Source organism: Dicentrarchus labrax, unplaced genomic scaffold (genome assembly GCF_905237075.1).
Source record: "Dicentrarchus labrax unplaced genomic scaffold, dlabrax2021, whole genome shotgun sequence".
NCBI lineage: Eukaryota > Metazoa > Chordata > Actinopteri > Moronidae > Dicentrarchus > Dicentrarchus labrax.
Genome location: NW_026136707.1, coordinates 4,468,482 through 4,490,410, shown reverse-complemented (window position 1 = coordinate 4,490,410; position 21,929 = coordinate 4,468,482). Strand labels below are relative to the sequence as shown.

The 21,929-nt window shown below is 37.8% G+C and overlaps 1 protein-coding gene across 2 annotated transcripts in view; it reads left to right on the top strand.

Annotated features, from left to right (window-relative positions):
* The first annotated feature begins 9,394 nt into the window (after positions 1–9,394).
* The window catches only part of ntrk1 (neurotrophic tyrosine kinase, receptor, type 1), a 31,459-nt gene continuing 18,924 nt past the window's right edge, over positions 9,395–21,929 (top strand). The window contains exons 1-5 of one of the 2 annotated variants that reach the window (XM_051405753.1): positions 9,395–9,892; positions 15,832–15,906; positions 17,423–17,494; positions 20,215–20,283; positions 21,121–21,275. In XM_051405753.1, the coding sequence (XP_051261713.1) occupies positions 9,696–9,892; positions 15,832–15,906; positions 17,423–17,494; positions 20,215–20,283; positions 21,121–21,275 (568 nt within the window). In that variant the 5' untranslated portion in view covers positions 9,395–9,695. The remainder of the gene's footprint in view (positions 9,893–15,831; positions 15,907–17,422; positions 17,495–20,214; positions 20,284–21,120; positions 21,276–21,929) is intronic. The other variant, XM_051405752.1, reaches the window with a different exon arrangement.

Here is a 21,929-nt window from a genome sequence, read left to right as displayed (position 1 = left end):
AGGTCTCTGATTTCGGTTTTCTCAGGCCACCTGCTCATGCTAAAAATCTCTGTTTTGGTTGATGGTTAATTTTAGAGATGCTCAAACAAAATAAATGCAGCTGTTTTATATATATGCGATTTATGTTAGCTAATTATGTATATTTCACTGCTCTGGTATTATCTTGTTTTGCTTTAGATTTGAAGTTAAAACACAGTTGCTAGAGTAGGTTACATTCATGTAAAAAAATAATAATAATAATTAAACAACATTTACAATTGATGATTGATAAAACAGTTCTTCGTGCACAGATTTAAAGATGCGTAGCCCTGTGATTATTCACATCTTGCTCTGGATATCTGGAATCAACGTCGTGTCTGTGGTGCTCAGAGAAAAAGTTTTGAAATAAAATCAATTAAATTTTGAACAATGCCCGATGACTTTGAAAAAGTTTTGCTGTAGCAAAGTTTTGGTTCACAAAACATTTTTCTCCTGGTTGCTCAGCTCTTCAGGAGATAAGTGGCTTGTTTATTGAATGAAGTTGCTCATGTTCCATTACTCACCTCAATACTTTCCTGTGTTTGTGGAACATTTATAATGAAAGAAAGTCTGGGAATGCTACAAATCCCTGAAAAAGGAAATGTTTGTTCTTTAGGCAGCCATTGGTCAGGTTGCAGTGTTGCTGCTACTGACAGTAAAACCAGCATCAACGCTGTCTCCTAGTACGTTCATATATGAATGATTACAAATAATTTCCAACAGTTATGTTTTTTATCAGAGTAATTAGAAAATGTTTTAAAGGATATGTACTCCACAGTGTTTTATTTGTTTTTCTAATAACTGCTCTTGTAATACAATATCCACAAGTAAAGCATGATTAAGGTTTTTTTGATGGTTATGTTTAGGGAACTCAAAGCACTTGGTTATGGTTAGGAGAAGAAGATCATCATGTTGGTTAAAGTCCCCCATAAAACTGTCCTGTAAAAACAAGCGCTAAAGTCCATTGCAATGATAAATTATTGGATTTTGGTATACATTGTTGAATAGGTGTACAATATGACCGAGGATGTGATCTAAAAGGGTTAAAAGGGCCTTTTTCAATTTATCTCAACTTTAAAAGTGCCCTGTGGCGTTTTCTTCTAAATGTACAAAGTTATATTTTACATTCAGCACTACTCACCAAAATGAACTGAAAAATGAACGTTGTGCGTTGAAAAGTCCTCATAAAACATTTGCAAGACAATGTAAGTCCAACTTTCAGCCCAACCTGTAATTTTTGTGCAATACAATAATGTAGCACTTCCTTTAAGGCAACATAATGACCATAATCCATGCAGTAATTACATTTTGTAGTAGCCTATATAAAAGTAATGTGTGGGAGACAGCATTTACCCCATCATGTGCAATATAAAAAAATGTCATGATCCCGTTGCTCTGCGAAAGTCAATTCAAGGCAATTTCACTTATATAGCCAAAAATCACAAGTTTGTCTCATTATTACATACAACACCTCCTATTCCACAAAAAAGTCCTATGTAACAATCAACAAGTAAGAAGTGCAAGGCCTTGTGTCTCTCCATATCAAACTGCAAGGAAAATCTAAATTCTTATCAAACTAAGAACAAAAGATGGGAACTCGATTTATTTTTTATCCCCATTTTGATAAAATGGAGTATGAAGAGATGATTTACAGATCTTACTAAAGTTAATCATATTCATTTGGATTGAGATGGACATTACCCCTGGTGCAATTACCCAGTTGAGGAGGTCATAGGAATTTCAAATAAAACTTAAGTATGTTGAGTATTCTTGTGATAATAGAAATATTTAGCAAAAGAACACTGAGGACAAATGATCATATCAGGAAAAAAAAGTCGTATTTAGCAGAGCCATTGACCTTTTCAGTGCAGCCGCAATTAAAAAAAACCTTCAAGACCAAGACCGGGACACTACCTTGGAATAATGTGCTTATGCGTTTTTAGAAATAGAAAATTCAATCTCCTGTTGATCCAACCAAGGTTTCCACTTCTCTTAAGAAACCAGAGAGGACAGGCTTTAAAACATGCATTTTGTGAAAGGAAGTCATATTAAAGAGGTGAAGAGGGGACTCTTAAGGGACAGATTAAAATAATTATCATATTGAAGCAGCAGAGCTTGAAATATTCTGACCTTTTGTCCCAAGTTTGGGTTCAACCCAAAGAACAGTGGAGCGTTGACATGATCAGGGTTACGTCAACACTGGAAAACTTCTCCAGAGCCACAGCAGATATTACACAACTGTTTTGCAGGCTGAGTAGCAAACTTTGTGAAAATTAGCAAAATCTTAAAAGGTGCTTGAACTACTCATATCATTTACTTTTTCGCTATTTGCACCATGAATCTGTATTTTAGTGTCAAATCTGACTTTAAAGTACCACTCTTTAGATATTACTGTGTTTGTGTAATGTAAATGTTTTTGTGACTTGTTTTTACTTTACGTCTTCAGCAGGAACCAGTGGTTTGAGATTGTGTAACTGGATGTCAGAAAGTATTGAGAGATTAACTAACACATTGTTCATTTTGGTCTTTTCATGGGATTTGTATACAAGTCTTAGATGAGGATAAATAAATAAAAAGGTGAAATGTAGAAGCCTTGTTAAAAACTTGTAAGAATCTGTTATCTAGATAATAAATGTAAATGAATTATGCAATCAGTTTATTTGTCTTCTTACTTTATTTAATTAATAATTTTCTGAAAGGATAATAATTCTGGTAAAGGCGGAGGAAGGCTCAAAACAGGATCACTTTCTATGCTTGGAGCTTTCAATCCTATCACATGACCTTTAATCAGATAAGTTTGCCCAGTTGTCACAGAATTGTAGAATTTATTCACTATTTTTTAAAGAAGACCTTTAAGTGCTCAAAATATGGACATTTGGACACCTTAAATTCAATGGCAACCGCACAAACACTACATGCTGATGAAGACGATGTGATATAGTTGCAAATTCCGAACATTGACCTTGAGATGAGATGAGGAAATTTATAAACATATATATGAAAATGTACATGTTTATTTATTCAAATGGAACAGTTTGGTCTAATTTCCCTTAAAGATTTTGAAATCATTTTAAAAGAAAAAACCAACATATGTAACATAAGCCATCGTATCAGTGTTCTGTACACATGAGTTAAACGTACAGCAAGTGAATGACAGCCAGAAGCAACACAGCCTACATACAAACACTGCAGCTACGTGCATTTACCACTTAAAGAGTAAGAGCCTTTCCTTGTACTTGGTCCAAAAGAGCTTTTACTCACCCGCTCATTCTCTTGTTACACTCTCTCTCTCTCTTTCTCTCTGTCCCCCACTCTTTCTCTTGGATGCAGGGCATAAATATGAAATTGATTGATTATTGTTTAAGGGTCTGACAGAAGTGCAGCTCCTCTTTGACTCTTCCTCTCTGCACGTGTTTAACCCCCCACATGTGCTCTCGCTACATAATATTCCATACAAACTAACAGAAGCGCACAGTGTACAGTATTTTCAAGGTATTATCACAAGAGGATAAAAAAGAGTTTGTTGATAACTTTATTCAGACTTACTGGAGGCATGCCCAATAATAATTATATAATCGATCTTTTATGCTTTTATAACATATTTGTCAAACAAGTGGAATGTTATTTTAAACGTTATTCAAAAAGCTCTTTTCTTTCGTATGTGCCTCTTTGATTTGATTTCCCATCAAACAAGTTACATTTATATATATTTTCCTTCAGACTAAAGAAAATAGAAGAAAGCAAAAGTTCAATGTTACCTTCGGTAAAGTATGTTTGTTGAAAAGCGTAACACAGTCACGAAAATTGTTTTAATAGAGACATTAATGTAAAAACAAGAGTGCAGAAAAGCTAGAAGCTCTATGAGGCTGTACGTAAAGGCACTAATGATAATAATAATAATCACATACTCTAGTAGCACTGAGCTTCATATAAAACAGCTTGAAATCTAAGTAAAGGATATAATCACATGTATAAACAAGTAAGATGCGATTATAAGAGGCAATCTCATATAGGGCATATATATATCTCAAGTAATCAAGTAAAAAAAAAAATTTAAAACAGATTAAAAACACAAAAGTGTTAACATCAGCATACAAGCATGCTCATAATGTCAATGCTAACATACTGGTGTTAAACAGTTAATGGGAACGGATAAACCAATATTGGACAACTCCAAATGTTGACCTGATGGTGGCAGTAATGGAGCCTACACTTTCTCCATTACCAAGGTCTAATTTCTTTGAGTTGCTATGTCTGCTGAGAGGAAGGTGCATTTGATCCACTCTTGTATGAGCTGTGAAGTTGTGATGTTTGAAACATGCTTTCTGACTTGTGTTTAGTCTTTCTGCTCACACTGTAGGGGGACTTTAACTCCCCGACCTGCCTGACCCTTTAAGAAGAAGTACTTTCACTTTAAAAAGTCTGTTTAGGTAATGTTTTCTGTTTCATTATGCCTATAAGAAGGTAAATGCAATTATGATTTTGTCAAAAAACAATTAGCTCCAAATGACGGGAGTCTGAAGCCATTGGGCCACTGTGGCACTAATCACAGAGACTCTCCCTGATTGGCCACAGAGAGCAGGTGACAGGGTATAAAAGGCTTTGGAAGACAGCAGACTGGTTGGTCTGGTTTTCCACACACACCAGGAAAAACTCACAAGATCAGCAAGATCAGTGGGATCCATCTACCTGTGGATCCTGAATGTCTGTGCAACATTTCATGACAATCCAAAGTGGTGGACTTACCGACTGACTGACAGACAGACATTAACATCCATAAAGCTGATAGTATGGCTAATTAGGTGAAATCATTTAGTAAAACGTGTGGGCACTGTAGTTTTTAGCTAGTATAAAGTTCAGACAGGATCAAATTGCACATTTGTTGGGGACTATTTTCAGCCGCAGATTTATACACATACGGTGTCTAGTGATTTATAGCAGCAGGAGTGTGTGTGTGTGTGGTTTTTTTTAATTTTATATTTATGGTAATGAAGGAACTTTCCACCTTATATGCAATAATGTGACTTCTTGATAGTTTTTGGACAACAGTGGAGCTCTATTGCACAGAGAAAAAAGTTATATCAGGCTTTGGCAACACAGGAAACAGTTTACTGTTGGTTTTTTCATAGGATTTGTTGTGTTATCTTGTCATCTCAGTGTATGGATTGATTTCATGAGGATATGCACATGCGTGTGTGTGTGTGTGTGTGTGTGTGTGTGTGTGTGTGTGTGTGTGTGTGTGTGTGTGTGTGCCAGAGAGATACAGAGAGGAAGTTAGGGACACATGGTGGAGATACGGCTGGTAACATGGTCAAGTCTATGACACAGGATGCAACAGTGACTGTGTCTGTTCCCTGCGAGTGGAGTCCTGACCAGTGTATTTATCTTTGACGTGACAGGGGGAGATTGATTCAAAAGCCAAGTGTCGCAATTAACCCCTTCTATGACCATCAATCACTATAATGCATAAAAACAGTAATCTAATTAAATATCCAGAGAGAAATGAGGCCATTATTAGCCATCAAATGTCCACTACTACCAAATGATGTGAGGATGAAAATTGTCACATGGCTTGGAGGAAATTGGGTTGTCTGTAAATTAATTGTGCAGATTGAAATAAGGAGAAGGATGGGCAGAAATGAGCACAATTTGGTAAACTGGCACGTTTGAATAGGCTGCATCACTTGAAATCAGGAAACAAAAGACAGATGTAAATCATGCAGTACAGCAATCTTAGCAAAAATACATGAAGGTTTTTTCCCCCCACCAAAATGTTGTATAAAAAAACATAAAAGGTTGTAAAAAAAATATCAGATATAGTTATGTTATGAAAAGTAGAACATTTTTTGATTGGTGTTATTTATCTTCATGTAAGAAAAGGTGAGATATTATTCGACTGGTGGATATCTCATTGAATAAAACTCTTCATATCATGTCTCATATTCATCTATTGTTTAGAACAGGTACATTTCAATAGATGTTTAATTCTAGTTGTCAACTTTAAAAAGTTAACATGAACCTCTGGAGGAAGCTGATGATGTGTGTGGGCGGTATATGTAAATCATTTGATTGGTTATTGTTTTATCAGGAATATTGTGCGTTCCACCTAACTGCTGATTTATGATGGAGACTCCTTATGATCCAAATGATTAACTGCAGTTTTAAAGTCTTTCAGAAAATGAATATAAATTAAGCTGAGTATAACGTGAATAGAGGGGGACTAAATAATTTTTTCCTGTACTTTATCTCTCATTTGGATGTAAAGCAGGCGGCATCCCTGGGAGGAAATGGAGGAAAATAAGATACTAGTATACTAGAATAGAGTAAACAGAGTGATGATAATAGTATGACTACAAGCAAAAGATGTTCAGCAACTGAACGAGACTGTGCGAGGCTGTATTTAAGCAGTTTTGAACTGAATGCTAACAATCACTTCCGGGTCAGATCCGGCTTTTGGTACATTCCCTTTCCGTACGATTTTGACTTTGTAAATTTGTTTCAGAGTTTGTAAATTTGTTTTGCACTTATACCAGCCACCATAGGTTTGTCACTTTTATGATGATCTATTGGCAGAAATGGAATATAATATTCATTCATTGTTTTATATCAGTGTATAATCACCTGAATTTTGTTTGTTTGAATTGTTTTCATTACCTTAGAATGAGCCTTTTTCTATCTACAGATGCTGTGGGTGGTCTTCCATGTAGAACCGCCATGTTTTTACTGTAGTCTAGAAAGGACAAACCAGATAGAGGTGTTCATGATTTCTGCGTGTTTCACAGCTACCGTAATTTCACCTTTGTGCTTGGAAGGGGAGCGAAGGTGTTAGAATATGTAACTGCTAGACGCCACTAAAATCCTTTAAAGGTATTAGGTCATTAACAGCAGTACTGATTATTGATCTCATGATGGCCCTATTTGAAAAGTCGGAGGATCGCCAATGATATTAAAAAAAATGTTTAATAACAATCCATGAAATAGTCGAAATTTCACACAAAATCAAAAATGACGGTCACATGGTGACACTAGCGGACAAGTCAGTGGTTGACCAAAGTCAATGTACATCTTCTGGATAAAATGAATGTTTACAAAATCTGAGGGCAATCCATCAAGTAAAACAGACTTACTTAAAATCTTGACCTACTGGTGGTGCTTGAGGAAAGGTCATGAGATTACCAATGTCATTAGGATTCATCCAGTGGGCACCATGAATATCTGTGCCAAAACAATCCATCCAATAGTATTGAGATATTTCAGTTTGGGTCAGAGTGGCGGACACACTGAGTGACCGATACTGTCCCACTCCACATATACAAAACTTCCAAATAAAACAATTAAAGGGGGCGGTTGTAAGAACATAAAAACAGTATATTAACAGATAAAGTATATAACAGCCTCCTTACATGATTGTATTTGCATATGTTTGCTATGGTGGTTGTACTATACTGTATGTTGTTAATTAAACCTCCCAGCTTCCCACTTAACTGAGCTCTTAAACACATTTCCTGCAAATACGCCCCATGTCCCTCCACACTATTTGCTGAGCTAAGACCAAGAAAAAGGGAGCATAAAAAGGAAGAGTAATTAAGCCACCAGATAATCCTGACGACAGCAGCAAAAATGGCTATTCAGCTTATGGCCAGTAATTGTGGTCGGGACACTGTGACCTTACTCATGTGCAGAGTGACTAAGAGGAATGGGGGTGGGGCACAGTATTTTTCCCATGGGTAGAAACCGGCTCCACTCATATAAAGAACATACATGTGATGGACAGCAGGCCTCTGCAGCAAGTTAATGTTGGCAGTTACAGGATTAGAGGCACTGTCAGTGATGCTATGTGGTGTTCACTGGCTACCATGGTACTTATATTGTAGAAGGTGGTTAGGAAATATTGTTTCAGTTTATACTGAAGCAATCATTTATGGTCAAACAATCACTAAAGTAAATTATTACGAAATATGTACTGTTTTCAGATTCTCAAAACTGATGACATTGATATATTACATTTGATTTATTGCAGATTGATTAACAAGATTTATCAGATTTTCCCCTTTGCTGTAGAGAGTTTTACAATTTTTCAGGCACAGTTGACTAATGCAAACTAGCCTACTGACCCCTTTGGCTGTATTCATCTGTCATTTACCCTTGGAGGTCTTAGTGGTCCCTCGAGGGTCTATGTCGGTGACATCTACACCTCTTACAACTCCAGAGCCAAATCAACAACTTCTGAACTGAGTGAACCATGACTCTGTGGAAATAGTAAAAACAGAGCTACTATGCAGTCGTGGTGTCCGCAGCTGTCTGTGTACGTGTCCGTTTGGTAGTATATTTAAGTACTCCACAGATTTAGCATTGCAGTTTTATAACATTGTTGGAAACATGATGGAACGTTTAAAAAAGTATAAAGATATATGCAGCTGAAGAAGACATATTGTCTTTTTTTATTGCTCATGTAAAACCTGGTATCTATATTACCCACAATTCAACTCGACCACTGACAGTTCAGTCTGAGATTTGGGTGTGTTATGCTTGTAGCAGCTAATGTAGCGTCAAGCTGCTAGCTTCAAGATGAGGAGCGGGTTACAGAGATCTTATAACCTCACGTCATCTCTTATTTACTCAGAAGCAGTTTTCAGTGGAACATTAAGGCCAGATGTCATGTCTTTTCAAAATCCAGGTTCTGATGCTATAGCACACTGTGTTAGGTTATACGGCAAAGTATTGGAGAGTACCTATCAGTCAACTGTTACATACCACTTGAAATGCATGAAAGTGGATTGCCTATTGAGCTTTAAAAGATCACATCGAGCGAAATGCAAATTGTGTGCAAGCCTTGCGAAGCTTACAACAATGTGTATGTTCCAATGATGAAAAACAAACTCAGAGACCTGTAGTCCTTTGCTTTCATTTACTATTATTAAATCCTGCTGGGAGTTTGCACTGTTGAATAACAGCTTATTGCAGATAGCTTGTCTCCCCACCCCTCCCCATTTTTCCACAGCCATTAAATTCATCACTGACCTCCTAAGTCTCAACAATTACGAACCTTCCAACAATCAATTCTCCCAGGACAGAGAGCTCCATCCATCCATACAGCAGGATGTTGCTACAGTACTGTTAGTGTGAGTATAAGAGCGCTACTGCATGCATCCAGGCACCCAAGAGCCCTGACTTCTTGGCACTGTTTGCGCCTCGAGCTGCTGGCGGGACAGCAGACCTCTCACCCGAGGGGGGCAGATGAGATCTCCATCACCATATCCCATCTCCTCCTCTCATTATCATCAACACACACCCTTCACCCCAACCCCTCCCTCTTACCCCTCTCGCTTTCCGAGGTGTCTGGTGACTCTGGGCCCTGTTATCTTGCCCCTCCCTTTATTGTGGAGGAGAGGAAGAGAGAGGGAGAAAGAGAGAGGCTGCAGCCCACTACCACCATGTCCCAAGAGGCCCCTTGCCTGCTTGCCTGCCCCTCCTGCTGCTCAGTACAGCTGTGGCTCAGTACAAGACCCTGACCAGCTGGGATCTCAACCCTGCTAGAGAGCCACGAGAAGAGCCACTGTGTGTGTGAAAGCTCCTCGCCTCTCTCCCTCACTCTTCATTAGGTGAACCACACAGACACTGACTCCAACTAGCTGCCAAACCTCTCTGCTGGAGCTGAGAAAATCTTCTTTTTGACCATGGCTGTGGCACCCTGGGCCCTGGCACTTCCCCTGCCTCTGGTGCTCGCCCTGCTCAGCCTGGCACCGGTGCCCTCCTTGGGAGGGTGCCCATCGGCTTGCAGGTGCTCTTTTGCCATGCTGCAGTGCCTGGAGCCAAACGGCATCACCAGCATCCCGGCGCTGGCGCTGCAAGAGAGCGAGAATGTGACAGAGATGTGAGTATGATGTGTCACCTGCTCTGCATGTGTTTCTAAATGAGCCTGAGTGTTCAGATCAGATGCGGTCAGATGCCTTGATGCTGGTAGTTTGGCAAGCTTGATTATCTGTTTGTGTTCAGTTGTTGTTGTTTGTGATCGCTCTGGGTTGGTGTTGAATTAGTTGTGAGTGTCCCAATGGTTTGGAGTATGGGTTTTAATGTTGCCATTTGCAACTAGCTTCATATCTGAGCTGACTTTCACATTAGGAGAATATTTGTGAATCAATTTTTAATTTTGTCCAATTGTTTTAGAGAGTCTGTTAATATAGTCCAGGTGTTAAAATATGGAAGTCATAGAAATGACTCTACAATCATTGATAAGGTTTTCTGATTGAGTGATACAGAAGCATCAGGAGTATTCAATGGAGGAATTTGGAGCTGATACACTATATTGTTCAAGGTTGTGCAACAAAGTTGCTGTCCGTTGCTTTGACTAAGTGCTTCTCTGCCTGCTAATGGTTTTCCATGGTTCAAAGGATCTCAGCACTTTTGGCTCTTGTAGTATTCAAATTGAATATAACTATTTATCCGTTAGGAACTTCATACAGACATACACAACACCAGACAGACAACAAACAAAGAGTAAACAGCATACACAGAAGTGCAATTTTAAATGTTTAAAATGCTGGTTTTAAAATGTTTAGAAATATTTAAAATGCCACCAGTAGGGTTAAGTGTGCCCAATAATGTCCGTAAATAAATAATAAATTAGATGAAGATCCCAAACCAGCTCAGGCATTAATGAGTCTGTTGTGGAAAACCACAACTCCAGTTTTGTGGGTTTTTAATCTGGTCACATGATCTTACTCTTCTTTTATTCAAACTCATTGAAAATACAGTTAAAAATTTTCTTTAAAAGTATTTTATCATCACATTTCAAATTGTTCAATAGTTTCTGTTTACAACCCCTGAAAACTTGGATTCAAATCTTACTTTTTCTCATAAAACATTAAAATAAAAACTTATCAACCTCTTAAACACACTTTATCAGGACTGTGTAATTTGATCAGGTTTAAGTCCTGAAAGTTAGCAACGTACAGTCCCATTAACTCTATTATTAATGGCAATTGTATCAAAGAAAGCACTTATGAGGCTGAGTGTGACTTTTTATCTTCTCCTTTAATAACAAACCAGCTTTTTCCATGTGTAAAATATCTACAGGTAAAAGGAGATGAATACATACAATTTTCTGAATGTTAACAATTACATGTGCCATGCTTTCATTCATGGTGGAGACATCACATGCTGTAATCAGAGATACATGTTGCAGGAAAATTGAATATTTTTCAATTTTTGAGGCTCAAATGTAAATTCCAGTTCTGATGAAGGATCTGGTGACCTGCATGTACCAGTGAGGTTGTTCTGACCTAATTTATGTTCCTCTGTTGCAGTGGTTCAACTGGTGCTCAATAGATTTAATAGAAAAATGGCTGATGAGGTTCACTTGATGCCCCTGTTTGGAGGCTAGTTGGATGTAGGTAGTCCTTTACAGCCCTATCTTTATTATCTCACATTTATGGACAGGCAATCCCTGTGGGAATGAGTTTGAATAAAGCCAACCTAAGTTATTGCTCAGATGAGACTGAGACTGAGACTTCTCACTCAGCTTCAGCATGTCTGCAGCAGATGACTGTTATTTAATATTGGCTTTTTGAAACTTTGGATGGAAAAAGAAGTAGAAACTGACCACCTGTGATTTAAAGAGAGCTGCTGTATTATTATGCAACCCACCATCAGCTCCAACATGGAAAAGTAAATGTCACTCTCTGCACCACCACGCTGTTCTCTCTTTGTTCCTGTCCTCGGATCTGAGCAATTAGCGCTTGTTAAGAAGGAACTACATTTGTGAAACGCTTTTTTCGGTGGAGCAAGTCAATTTACTGTCGCTTTCTGCCTCTATTCACCTATACCCCACTCACCTCCTCTTTCACTCTCCCCCCCACCCCCGAGGTATTTCCTTGTACCTGCAGCTAAACATGTTTCGTAGAGCTCAGGGTGAGGCTTGACATTTTCTCTCTGAACCATTCAATCAATAAGTGAGCGGGCCCTTCTCTGCTTCTGTTTACCACGGTGCTCTACATGCCAGCAAACAACAACACTTCACAGTATTGGCAGTGCAAGAGAATACAGCCGATACACGGAACAAACAAGGGGCCATTAACTGTGGAACAGGGGCCGAAATTCATCATACGCTGAGTTATAAATTCAATTTTGTGAATTGCCAGTCAATGCCCCCACCCGGGAACAATAGATGATATACAACCCACTTGGCTCAATCCAATAAGTAAGGGCGATTGGTGATCCCGGGCCCACCTGCCCTGTAATCATATTATTGCTGTGTGGGTCAATCAGACATGAATAAAAAGGTTTGTGTGTTGCAGCTGACAAACAGAGAACTGGAAGGTTGAAACAATGCCACATGCTGAAAGTGGCTGTCATCAACTAGAAATTACTGCAGGTATTTTTATTTTGGTATGTGCACTATACACTAATGCTATGGAGAAAGAATCCATATGTTATTAACTGGTGTATACGGAATAACACAGGGCTCTTATTTTATCTTTCTATCCATCCATCCATCATCTTTATTATGGTTAAGTGATAATCATTACTGTAAAATCCACGAAACAGCAGCATATCAGGAGCAACAGTTGATGCTTTTTCCAGAGGGCAGTACCCACAGAAACCATTAAAAATTCCACCTGCTGTGGTGTCAACAAAATGTGCTTGAGAAGCATTTTTTCGCCATATTTCAACCAAAACTTTGATTCAAATCCAGAAGTTGAACTTTTGAAATGAAAATATTTGCACATAGTACAGTAATGTGTTAAGACATATAATGCCTTTTATGTCTCCAGAGGGAGTTGTGCAAAGTCTGATAAATTGCCTCTGATGATGTCACTTGAGTCAATGTCAGTTCGGGCTCAAGATTACAGGTTTGAAAATGTGGATGTGAGGAGTTAGAAAGAAGCTAGTTTAACAGACCAATGTACTTTTTGGGGTACTTTTTTTTTTTAAATTACGAGAATAAAGTCATAATATTAGGTCTACGAGAATAAAGTCCTAACATTACGAGAAAAAAGTCGTAATATTACGAGAAAAAAGTCATAATACTACGAGAATAACGTAGTAATTTTATGAGAACTGTCAGCCTGTTGGCTCAGCCAGCAAAACTGTTTAACGACGAAATTATCAATACGTTAGTTTACCTGTTGACTGTACGGTACGACTGAGACAAACTGCGGCTCCTGGGCTCAGGCTGAGGCTGCTGTTTGGTTGAGCTGGTCACGTCGGATCTTGATAACTCTATCAAAGCTTTATTCTCATTAAAACAACTTTTTTTCTTGTATTATTTTTACATTATTCTTGTATTATTACGACGTTATTCTCGTAACATTACGCCTTTTTTCTCGTAATATTATGACTTTATTCTCGTAGACCTAATATTATGACTTTATTCTCGTAATTTCCCCCAAAAAATTAATAATTTTTTCTCTTAGACTGGCCCTAATACTCCGTCGTACAGACTAACCCTTGAGTTCTTCATGCTAATTTTATTTGCCTTCATAATATATTAATGCTTTTAGATTAAGTTGATGCCCATATACATTTAATAATATTTTTCCAATCATTTTTCATTGTGGTCACCTCAAGGCAGTCTGATGGCAGCTGAAAATACATTTTATCATTTCATTTTGTGATTATTATTTGGTTCGTTTTAGGTGGAAAGGAAGGCTTTCCCAAGGATATTATGATGTGTTCAAGAGAGGGCTGAAGATGTTCACATTGAAGAAAATCCTTCATTATTTGAATCGAGTTAAAGAAGCGTCCTCCTGAGCTAAATGGACAACATTCATAAATAGCACAGGAGGGGGTGTAGTGAGAGGTGGAGGGCAGAAAACGAGGTGGACAGTTTGCTCTAGCAAGATCCTTGGTAGGTCCGATCAAGCAATCTATTCAAACATCTCATGAAAAGAGCTGGATGTCCTTGTGTTGAGTGCTGAATTGATCTACAGCTCACTAGTAATTTTGAGGTAGGCTTAAAAGAATTTCCCATCAGCCTCATGTACTTGGCACCCCTTAAGGCATTTATTTTCCACATGAGCAGGAGATTAAGTTCTAATATGAGCTTTGTGGTTTGTGGGTCCCTGGACATGTCAGCTGGTTTTGTTATCTGTTGTTAGTTTGTTCAGTGGATGTCAAGGAGGTCAGAGTTGTCAGTGGGGTTGAATTTGGATGATATCCTTCTTATTTAATGTCTTTTCTGTATTATCTCAAATAACCATGGTTTCAATTCACAATGTCCCTCAAGGTTCCATGTATTTGTTCCCATTCAAGGCCGTCACTTTGTGATGAAAAGTGGTGGGTACATAAGGGCTCAGATGGAGAAAAATAACAAACAAAAAACGTTTTTAAACTTCTTTAACAAATGCATTTTTAAGCAGTCTATGTCTAATGTCATAATATGTCAACCACACAAGTAAGTCATGCACATCCACAGCTGCAACACCATGTCAGTCAAACAATACCAATATCACATCTACAGTAGAAAGCACCAGTGCACCTCCAATTATAAACGGGATGTTGTATCTTCAATTTCCAAGTCTTCATCTGAAGCTGCCATGTCTTTGCATCTTTAATACTGACACAAGTGACTAAGGATGTCGAACAAAAAGTCAGAAATGCCCTCAAAAATGTTGAGAATATCACAATTAATTTTTCATCTCAGCGATTTTAATTTACATTTACATTTAAAGATATAATATATAATGCTAATGCTATAACACTGCTAACGTGGCAGCTAACTGCCTTGTTGTTTCAATGCAGCATACTTTTTTACTGTTGGAGAAAGTTTGGAGTGAAGTTCAAACAACCATGACTCTGATTCTAAGCATAAGGCTTATCTTATATCGATATGTGAAAACATTAATTATTAAAGTGGTGCAGGGATTTAATTATTTATATTCTTCCATGTTATTTTTTTAAATACATTTTTTCCACATTTCATGCAATTGAAAACCAATACCTTCCCTGTCAACCTAATCCAATAGGGGCCACCACAGGACAACCAATCATAGAAAAGTAGAGTAGTTTAAAAAGAAGTGCAGTAGCAGCATTTACTCAAACTGCACAATTTGAAAGAGGAAAACGATTTTAGAAACGACTTTAGCAAGCAGCACTATCACTGTTTCATTATGTGCCACTAAATTCAGCAAATAAAACCCAATGATCTGTTTGCAAACCTTAGCCTATGTCTTGGTGCAAGCTAGCACAATTTATTTTTATTTTATCTTTTAACAAATTGAGCTTTTAAAAAGTATCTGCCATTTCGATAAGTGTTGGGAACATCATCCCCAGCGTCCCCAGTTTAAGTGATACCTATGTTCCCATCAGCTTTTTTTTCAGTTGTTTCTCCCAACTTTGAATAATGATGCCTTTAAAAGTGGGTCAGTGTTTTAAGTAATCAGCTGCTGAGTATTGACACAAAAGTGACTATTAGTCAATTCAGCTACTTCTGTTGTTTTCAGTGTGAAATATACTGGCAACTCTTTGCTTTGAGAAAAACAGAGAGCCTTTTTGTGGTCTTATCTTTGGTGCAAAACAAATAATAAAAGGGAAATCAGTATTTTTGTGTTCTGTCCAGCTGGAATTCCCTAAATGATAAACTCCTCTCTTCTGTTATTTTCTATGTCCCAGGTCAAGGAATTCATTCACCTTTTGTAATTTTGTGTTCTGTTCCTTTTTCGTCTGTTTTCTATTATTTCCATTCAGCATGGGCTTAATTGAGTATTTACTCAACAAATGGCTGAAGGTCACAAAAAAATGTATGTATTTACTCTATAGCTACTCATAGCATTTACCTCGCATCTCTCTCTCTCGCTCTCTCTCATTAACCAGTTTCATAGAAAACCAAGCAGGCCTGGAGAATATAACAGAAATTGATCTTTTCAACTACAGAGAGCTGAAGAACCTGTAAGTAATTCTTTCTTCACACCTTCCTGTAAGACAATGTTCAACAGTTAATGCTTCTGGATACACTAACACAACACTACTGTGTACTGTTTGTTCTCTATCTGCAATTCTCAATACAGTATGTCATTCCAAACAACTCACCATCCAAACTTATAATGGATAATAATAATTCTAAAAGACGTATCTCAGGCAAAATTATAATATTATAGTACATTTTGGAAGTTTTTTGTTTTTAGCCTTTAAAAAAACAAAAATACAATATAGAAACTCTTTAAATGCTTTTACTAATGCTAATTGCTACTACAGCCCAGCACACACTGCTGCAACATGTAGAGAAATCCAAAGCTTGACAGGTTTGCTATTGCTAGGTTGCCAAGCTATGATTGGACAATCATGGTTTTCCGGCAAGGATTTAGGATTAGTGAGAACGCTGATGTTGGGTGATGAGGCCCGGCTCACACAGTCCAGTTGATCCCAAAGGATCTGGATGAGGTTGAGGTCAGGGCTCCGTGCAAGCCAGTTAAGTTATTCTCAACAAACTGGGAAAACCATTTCTTTATGGACTTGCCTTTGTGTAGGGGGGCATTGTTATGGTGGCCCAGAGGTGTCAGGCCAAATACAAAAGCCACAACACAAATACAAAAGTCACAACACAAATACAAAAGCCACAACACAAATACAAAAGTCACAACGGAAGAGAACTCATTTGTGACAATCATATAGCAATAGTTATCATAGTTAGCTAGAGAACAACGTTTCACTTACTTATGACAGGGGCAAGAGCTGTCTTCTTCTATGAAATAGTCCGCCAGCAACAATCCGCCTCATTGTCAACATCCGTTTACCGTTCACTTCCGTTGTATGTCACTTCCATTGTGACATTTGTATTTGGGTTCTGGCCTTTGTATTTGGCCTAACACCTCTGGGCCACCGTACATTGTTCTCTTACATACAAACAACAAAACAATACAAACAAAAGGCCTTCTCTACACTGTACACTGTGTGAATAAGATCTTCCTTAAATAGAACTCAGTGGCCTTGACCAGACCAGGAAAAACAACCCCACACGAAAAGCCTATAAAATGTGTATAGGGTGTCATACATACTTTTGGCCACTATTTGAAGGTAGTTGGATGAAAAATCTCTAATGACCTCAGTAGAAAAATGAGTTTGAGATGTATAAAAGTTAGTTAGATTTATCTAAGAAACTAACATTTTAGAGCTTTAGTTGATTGACAGAAAATGGATTCTCAAAATTGAGAATTTTTACAAAGTAAATTGAAAATATTTGTTGTGCATACATCAAACCATTATTCACTGTTTTCCTACACTTTGTTTAACAAATGATTGATTATTTGACAAAATAACTGGCAATTTAATCGGTAATGACAATAACCCAACCCCTGATTTTATCTATCTGACACTAACTCACACAAGTTTAAGTATGTCTGAGTTTTAATGCTTTATTTCTATCAAAATACTTTGATGTTTTATTGTGCTTTCTTCCCCTCTCCAGCACGGTCACATTATGTAGGCTGAGGCTCATCTCTGCAAATGCCTTCAAACAAAACCTCAAGCTCCAGTATGTGTAAGTGTCCTTGTCGATACAAAAGGATTGTCTTGCCGCTTGTCATGTTTTGACCTGTGTTGGGTCAGCCTATTTGTCCCTGTCAGTCAGTGCTCAGCTGCCCCTTCAATATTGCACATGTCACATAAAGTGAGAGTTAGATTTCTCAAAATCACAGTGACTCAGATGCTTGTTCAAAGAGTTGTATTACTCATCCACAGATCTGGGAAATTTGTGAGCTCATGTCAGATACTGAAACCACAAATTGCATTTATTAGAAGTAGTTTTTTCTAAATCGATATTAGGCTATGTAGTTCAACCAAGTGTTTGTGACGTAGGGTCCAATAATAAATACAAGAACGTTTAGACAAATTAGTGTATTTCAATATGAGTTCAATATTCTTTAGGGTTTGGACCATTTGTGAGGCAAAACGGGTCTCTAAAGTCAATTCATTTTGCTGCCAATGACAAAAATAATATTATATAATATTATATACAGTATATATAATGTACCACAGAAACATGGCGTTGTTGTGGAAAGTAAAAATCTATTTATTTGTAACCACCTCCTTTTTCAACAATCATTTAGAAAACAAATTTAAGCAGCCTGGTAGTTGAATTTTCGCCTCTGTTTTTTGATGTTATATAATTCATGAACAGTATGGCCTTACAATCCAAGCCCAGCAATAAATAATGCTACAAAGACTTATCAACTGGAACCATCAAATCTGTCTATTCATCAGCAGCTGACTCTTATCACCACCATCTTGTCCTCATCGTTTTACTGAGCTTGTGCGACATGTCCGATGTTGTTTATCTAAAGGACAGGCCAGTTTCGAGGACCAGATATGGGGGGTGGAGGGGGTGGGGGTGCGGTAGGCGGGGAGAGCTCGAGAAATTGGAGAAGACATCCACCAGTCACCTTTTACTCGCTCACTTTGGCGGATTATCGACAACTGATGCATAATAAATACACTCCACTAAGGGTCCATTATCACTTAATCAATATTTCACTGAGGAGGGAGAGGCTGGGCTGAGGTTGGGTGGAATATAGGGGCTTCTGTGTGACGGATGTATTTCTAAGATTAAGTGAGACAGACTATAATAAAACTTAACAGGGCACATAGAGGCTGTGTCAGCTTGGACCACTTTCCTTTCTCTCCTTTTGCCCTCATCTTCCTTCCACAATCCTCCTGGAACTCAATCATCTTTTATAAAATTGCATTTAGTTCTTAAGAAAATGAGCCGCTATTCCCGGCTCTGCTCTCCCCCTGTGGGCCTGGGCAGGAATCGAGCTGGTAATGGATAAGCCCCAATGGCTAACCCATCTGATGTGAACTTTTGGGAGCAAGGAAAACAAATAATTGAACCCTTGGCCCTGCCAGAGTAAAAATGTATTGGCTTCCATGTGTGCGCTCCCCAGTGTGGCTTTTTGTCATCTTCTGAGGGAGGTTTATTTACAGCCTGGTTCCTTGGCTGTCTGAGGATCATATGAAAGCCACTGTGATGATATTTTAGTGGCCCGAGAGGGTTGACAAAAAGATATGCAGCATTCATATATCACAGGTTATTATGATCGTCTGACATACACAATTTTAGATGTAGGATTATGTTATGCACAACGTTTGCTTTGACATTTTTTGAATTAGAAAAAAAAAATTAAACAACACTAAGGTTCTTCTTACTTACCTCATTTGCACCTTAGCTCCCCTTCCTCCCAGTGAGGATGTTGAAGCTGCCAAATGAGAAATCCTTGGTTCCACAGAGCCAGTCTTAAATTATGTCAGTTACATACGTGTTGCTACTTAAGTAATTGGGATTCATTCTCGGGGAACCATGAAGGTCTGGACAAAAATGTGTGCCAATTCATCCGGGAGATGCTGAGATATTTCACCCAATAAGTGAAAACTTTGATACTGCTGGTGGTGCTAGAGGGGATTTGCAAAGTCACGAGGGTTCATCCTCTGGGACCATGAGTGTTAATACAAATTTCATGTCAGTCCATCTGATATTTGTTGAAATTTTTTGTACAGCCAAAAGCTAGCAGGGCTAAAAACTCTCAGTGATTTTTATTAGTACACAAAAATAGTAAACTTTCTAAAAACCTTTTTTCCACAAATGCAGTTCTTTGGCGTATTTCAGTCTGTGTAGCTGAGCAGCTTCCTTCCTCTCAGTGAATTGTTTGGGACTCTGGACTAATCACCTAATGTACTGAACACTAAGCAAACACTGAGAGGTGTGCTGGAGGTGTTTGTGAATGTAGCTCCTGGCTGGTGCGAAATACTTGCCAAGGTAATTGATCAGGACCCATTTGGATGCATTAACGTTTTCCACTGAGAGTAATTCAAAGCAGGTAAGCATTGCTCTGAAAGTGAGCAATCAAATCACAGTGTGACTCAACTGCAAAATAGGACTAGATTACAACAATGAAAAGAACATTTTTACTTTATTTTTTCTTTCTTTTAGGCCGGGAATAATGATTTGTTTCTCAAAGATTTATATGGCTTCTCAAAGCAACATTTGAGCAGATGGCATGATTGGCATGATTTCAAGTACATTGCCAAGGTAACATTACCTTATTGACTGTATGTACAATTTTCTAAATCTGTTCAGGTGGTTTTTAGCTCTCATGTTAAATATTAAGCTGTTAGAATAGGTATTGTTGTGTGTCATACTGTATAGCAATAGATCAGCAAAACAAATGTTGACAATATTATATGTCTTCTCTCTTTGTTTCATAGGAACTTGGCATCAAACTCTCTGGAACACATCTCCTGGAGGGTGTTTCATTTTCTGCCACTGCTAAACCTGTGAGTCCCTTTAACCCCATAATGAGGACACATTCATTCATTAAAATAGGTTTAAATTCCCACCAGGTCAAGCTGCAAGTGAAAGAGGAAATAATCTTACTGATTGGGCTGCACAGCATCTAAAGGAGGCACAAAAAAAAAAATCACAATAGTACAACCGACTTTATCTGCCACTGCCTGTGCCAATTCAGTGGCAAATGTAATATCTGTTCATTTAGCTGCCTAGGTCTTGCTCTCCACAATATGATTTATAAACTGAGCTATGTTTTCCATAAATTTGACAACTGGTAATTCTACTTTTAGTGTATGTTGATGGCTCACATTATAAAAATAAAGTTTGTATTGAATGTTCAATGTTATATTTTAGGTTATTAATGGTTAAAGGAGTTAGTTCAATGTTATTTTGAGATAATGGGGGGAGGGTTCTAAGTCAAAAATAATTTTTGCACAGTCCCTAAGTCAAAAGTTTTGACCAACTTGAACAGGTCTGCAGATTTAAGACTCCTTAGAAACTTGAAACATTAGGCCTAATATCAAACTTAGATCATAGTCTGGCTACATTATTGAAGATATCTAAAGTTGGAGGGTATAAAAGGTTATTTTCTATCAAAAGGGAAAATCTTCAAGGATGTATATTAAATTAAAATTGTACTTTTAAATAGCGGTTTTAAAAATAAACTGAGAGTTATAGAGAAACTGAGATTAGTTTGTCAGTGGAAATCATATTTATATGATGGACGTCTTTCTTATGCATTGTTCTCAGAGAAATGAGTGAAAAAGACTTAACCATTTAATATGTTGCCAGTAGAGCTGATGTTCCTTCTTTTTTCTCTTCAGGGTTTTGAGGGACAACCCTCTTGTTTGCTCATGTGACCTCCACTGGCTCCAGCAGTGGCAGCATAATGAACGTGCTGACCTGGACAACCAACTATTGTTTTGTTTATCCAATGATCAGGAAGTGGCCCTCAACTCTTTGATGATAGATAACTGCAGTGAGTTTGGCTTTCATTTTATTAAATCTCAAAGCTCCTGGATATATGTATTTTTAAATTCATTTAGTTACAAGATTCAAAACTGTGTTGTGCTTATTGATACTACATAGTTTGACCCTATAGGGAGGAGGATAAGGTGGATGGAAGCGTCAAGGAAACACAGGACTTTAACCCAGGATACCAGGGTTTGTGGCTCCTGTGAAACTAAAAGTCATTGTTGACCGATGTTGAGTTTTTTTTAAATTACATAACATCACGTTCATGACTTGCCGCAGAAATGGAAACGTGACTTGCAAGTCAAGTAACATACTTTATTTTAACCCCAATCATAATCTTTTCCTAAACCTAACAAAATAATTTTGTTACCTAAAACTAACCACATTTCAACGGTTTCACCATGCTCACCACATGTTAAAAAGGCATCACATAGAGATGCTAAAGGGAACCTTTTGTATCTGAATGAAATGTCAACAGTGTTGTATAAGTTCAAACAAAAAAAAAGTTTACATTCATTTCTTGTTTTTTTTAAATAAGCTGCTTTCCAAATGCTGTGAGTTTGACTTGCGGCTGTTGGCTCATGGTCTTACCCTTTGTAAATTATTTTTTGTGATCATCAATTACATAATGAGTCCGCTTTCCACCATTTTGTTTTCC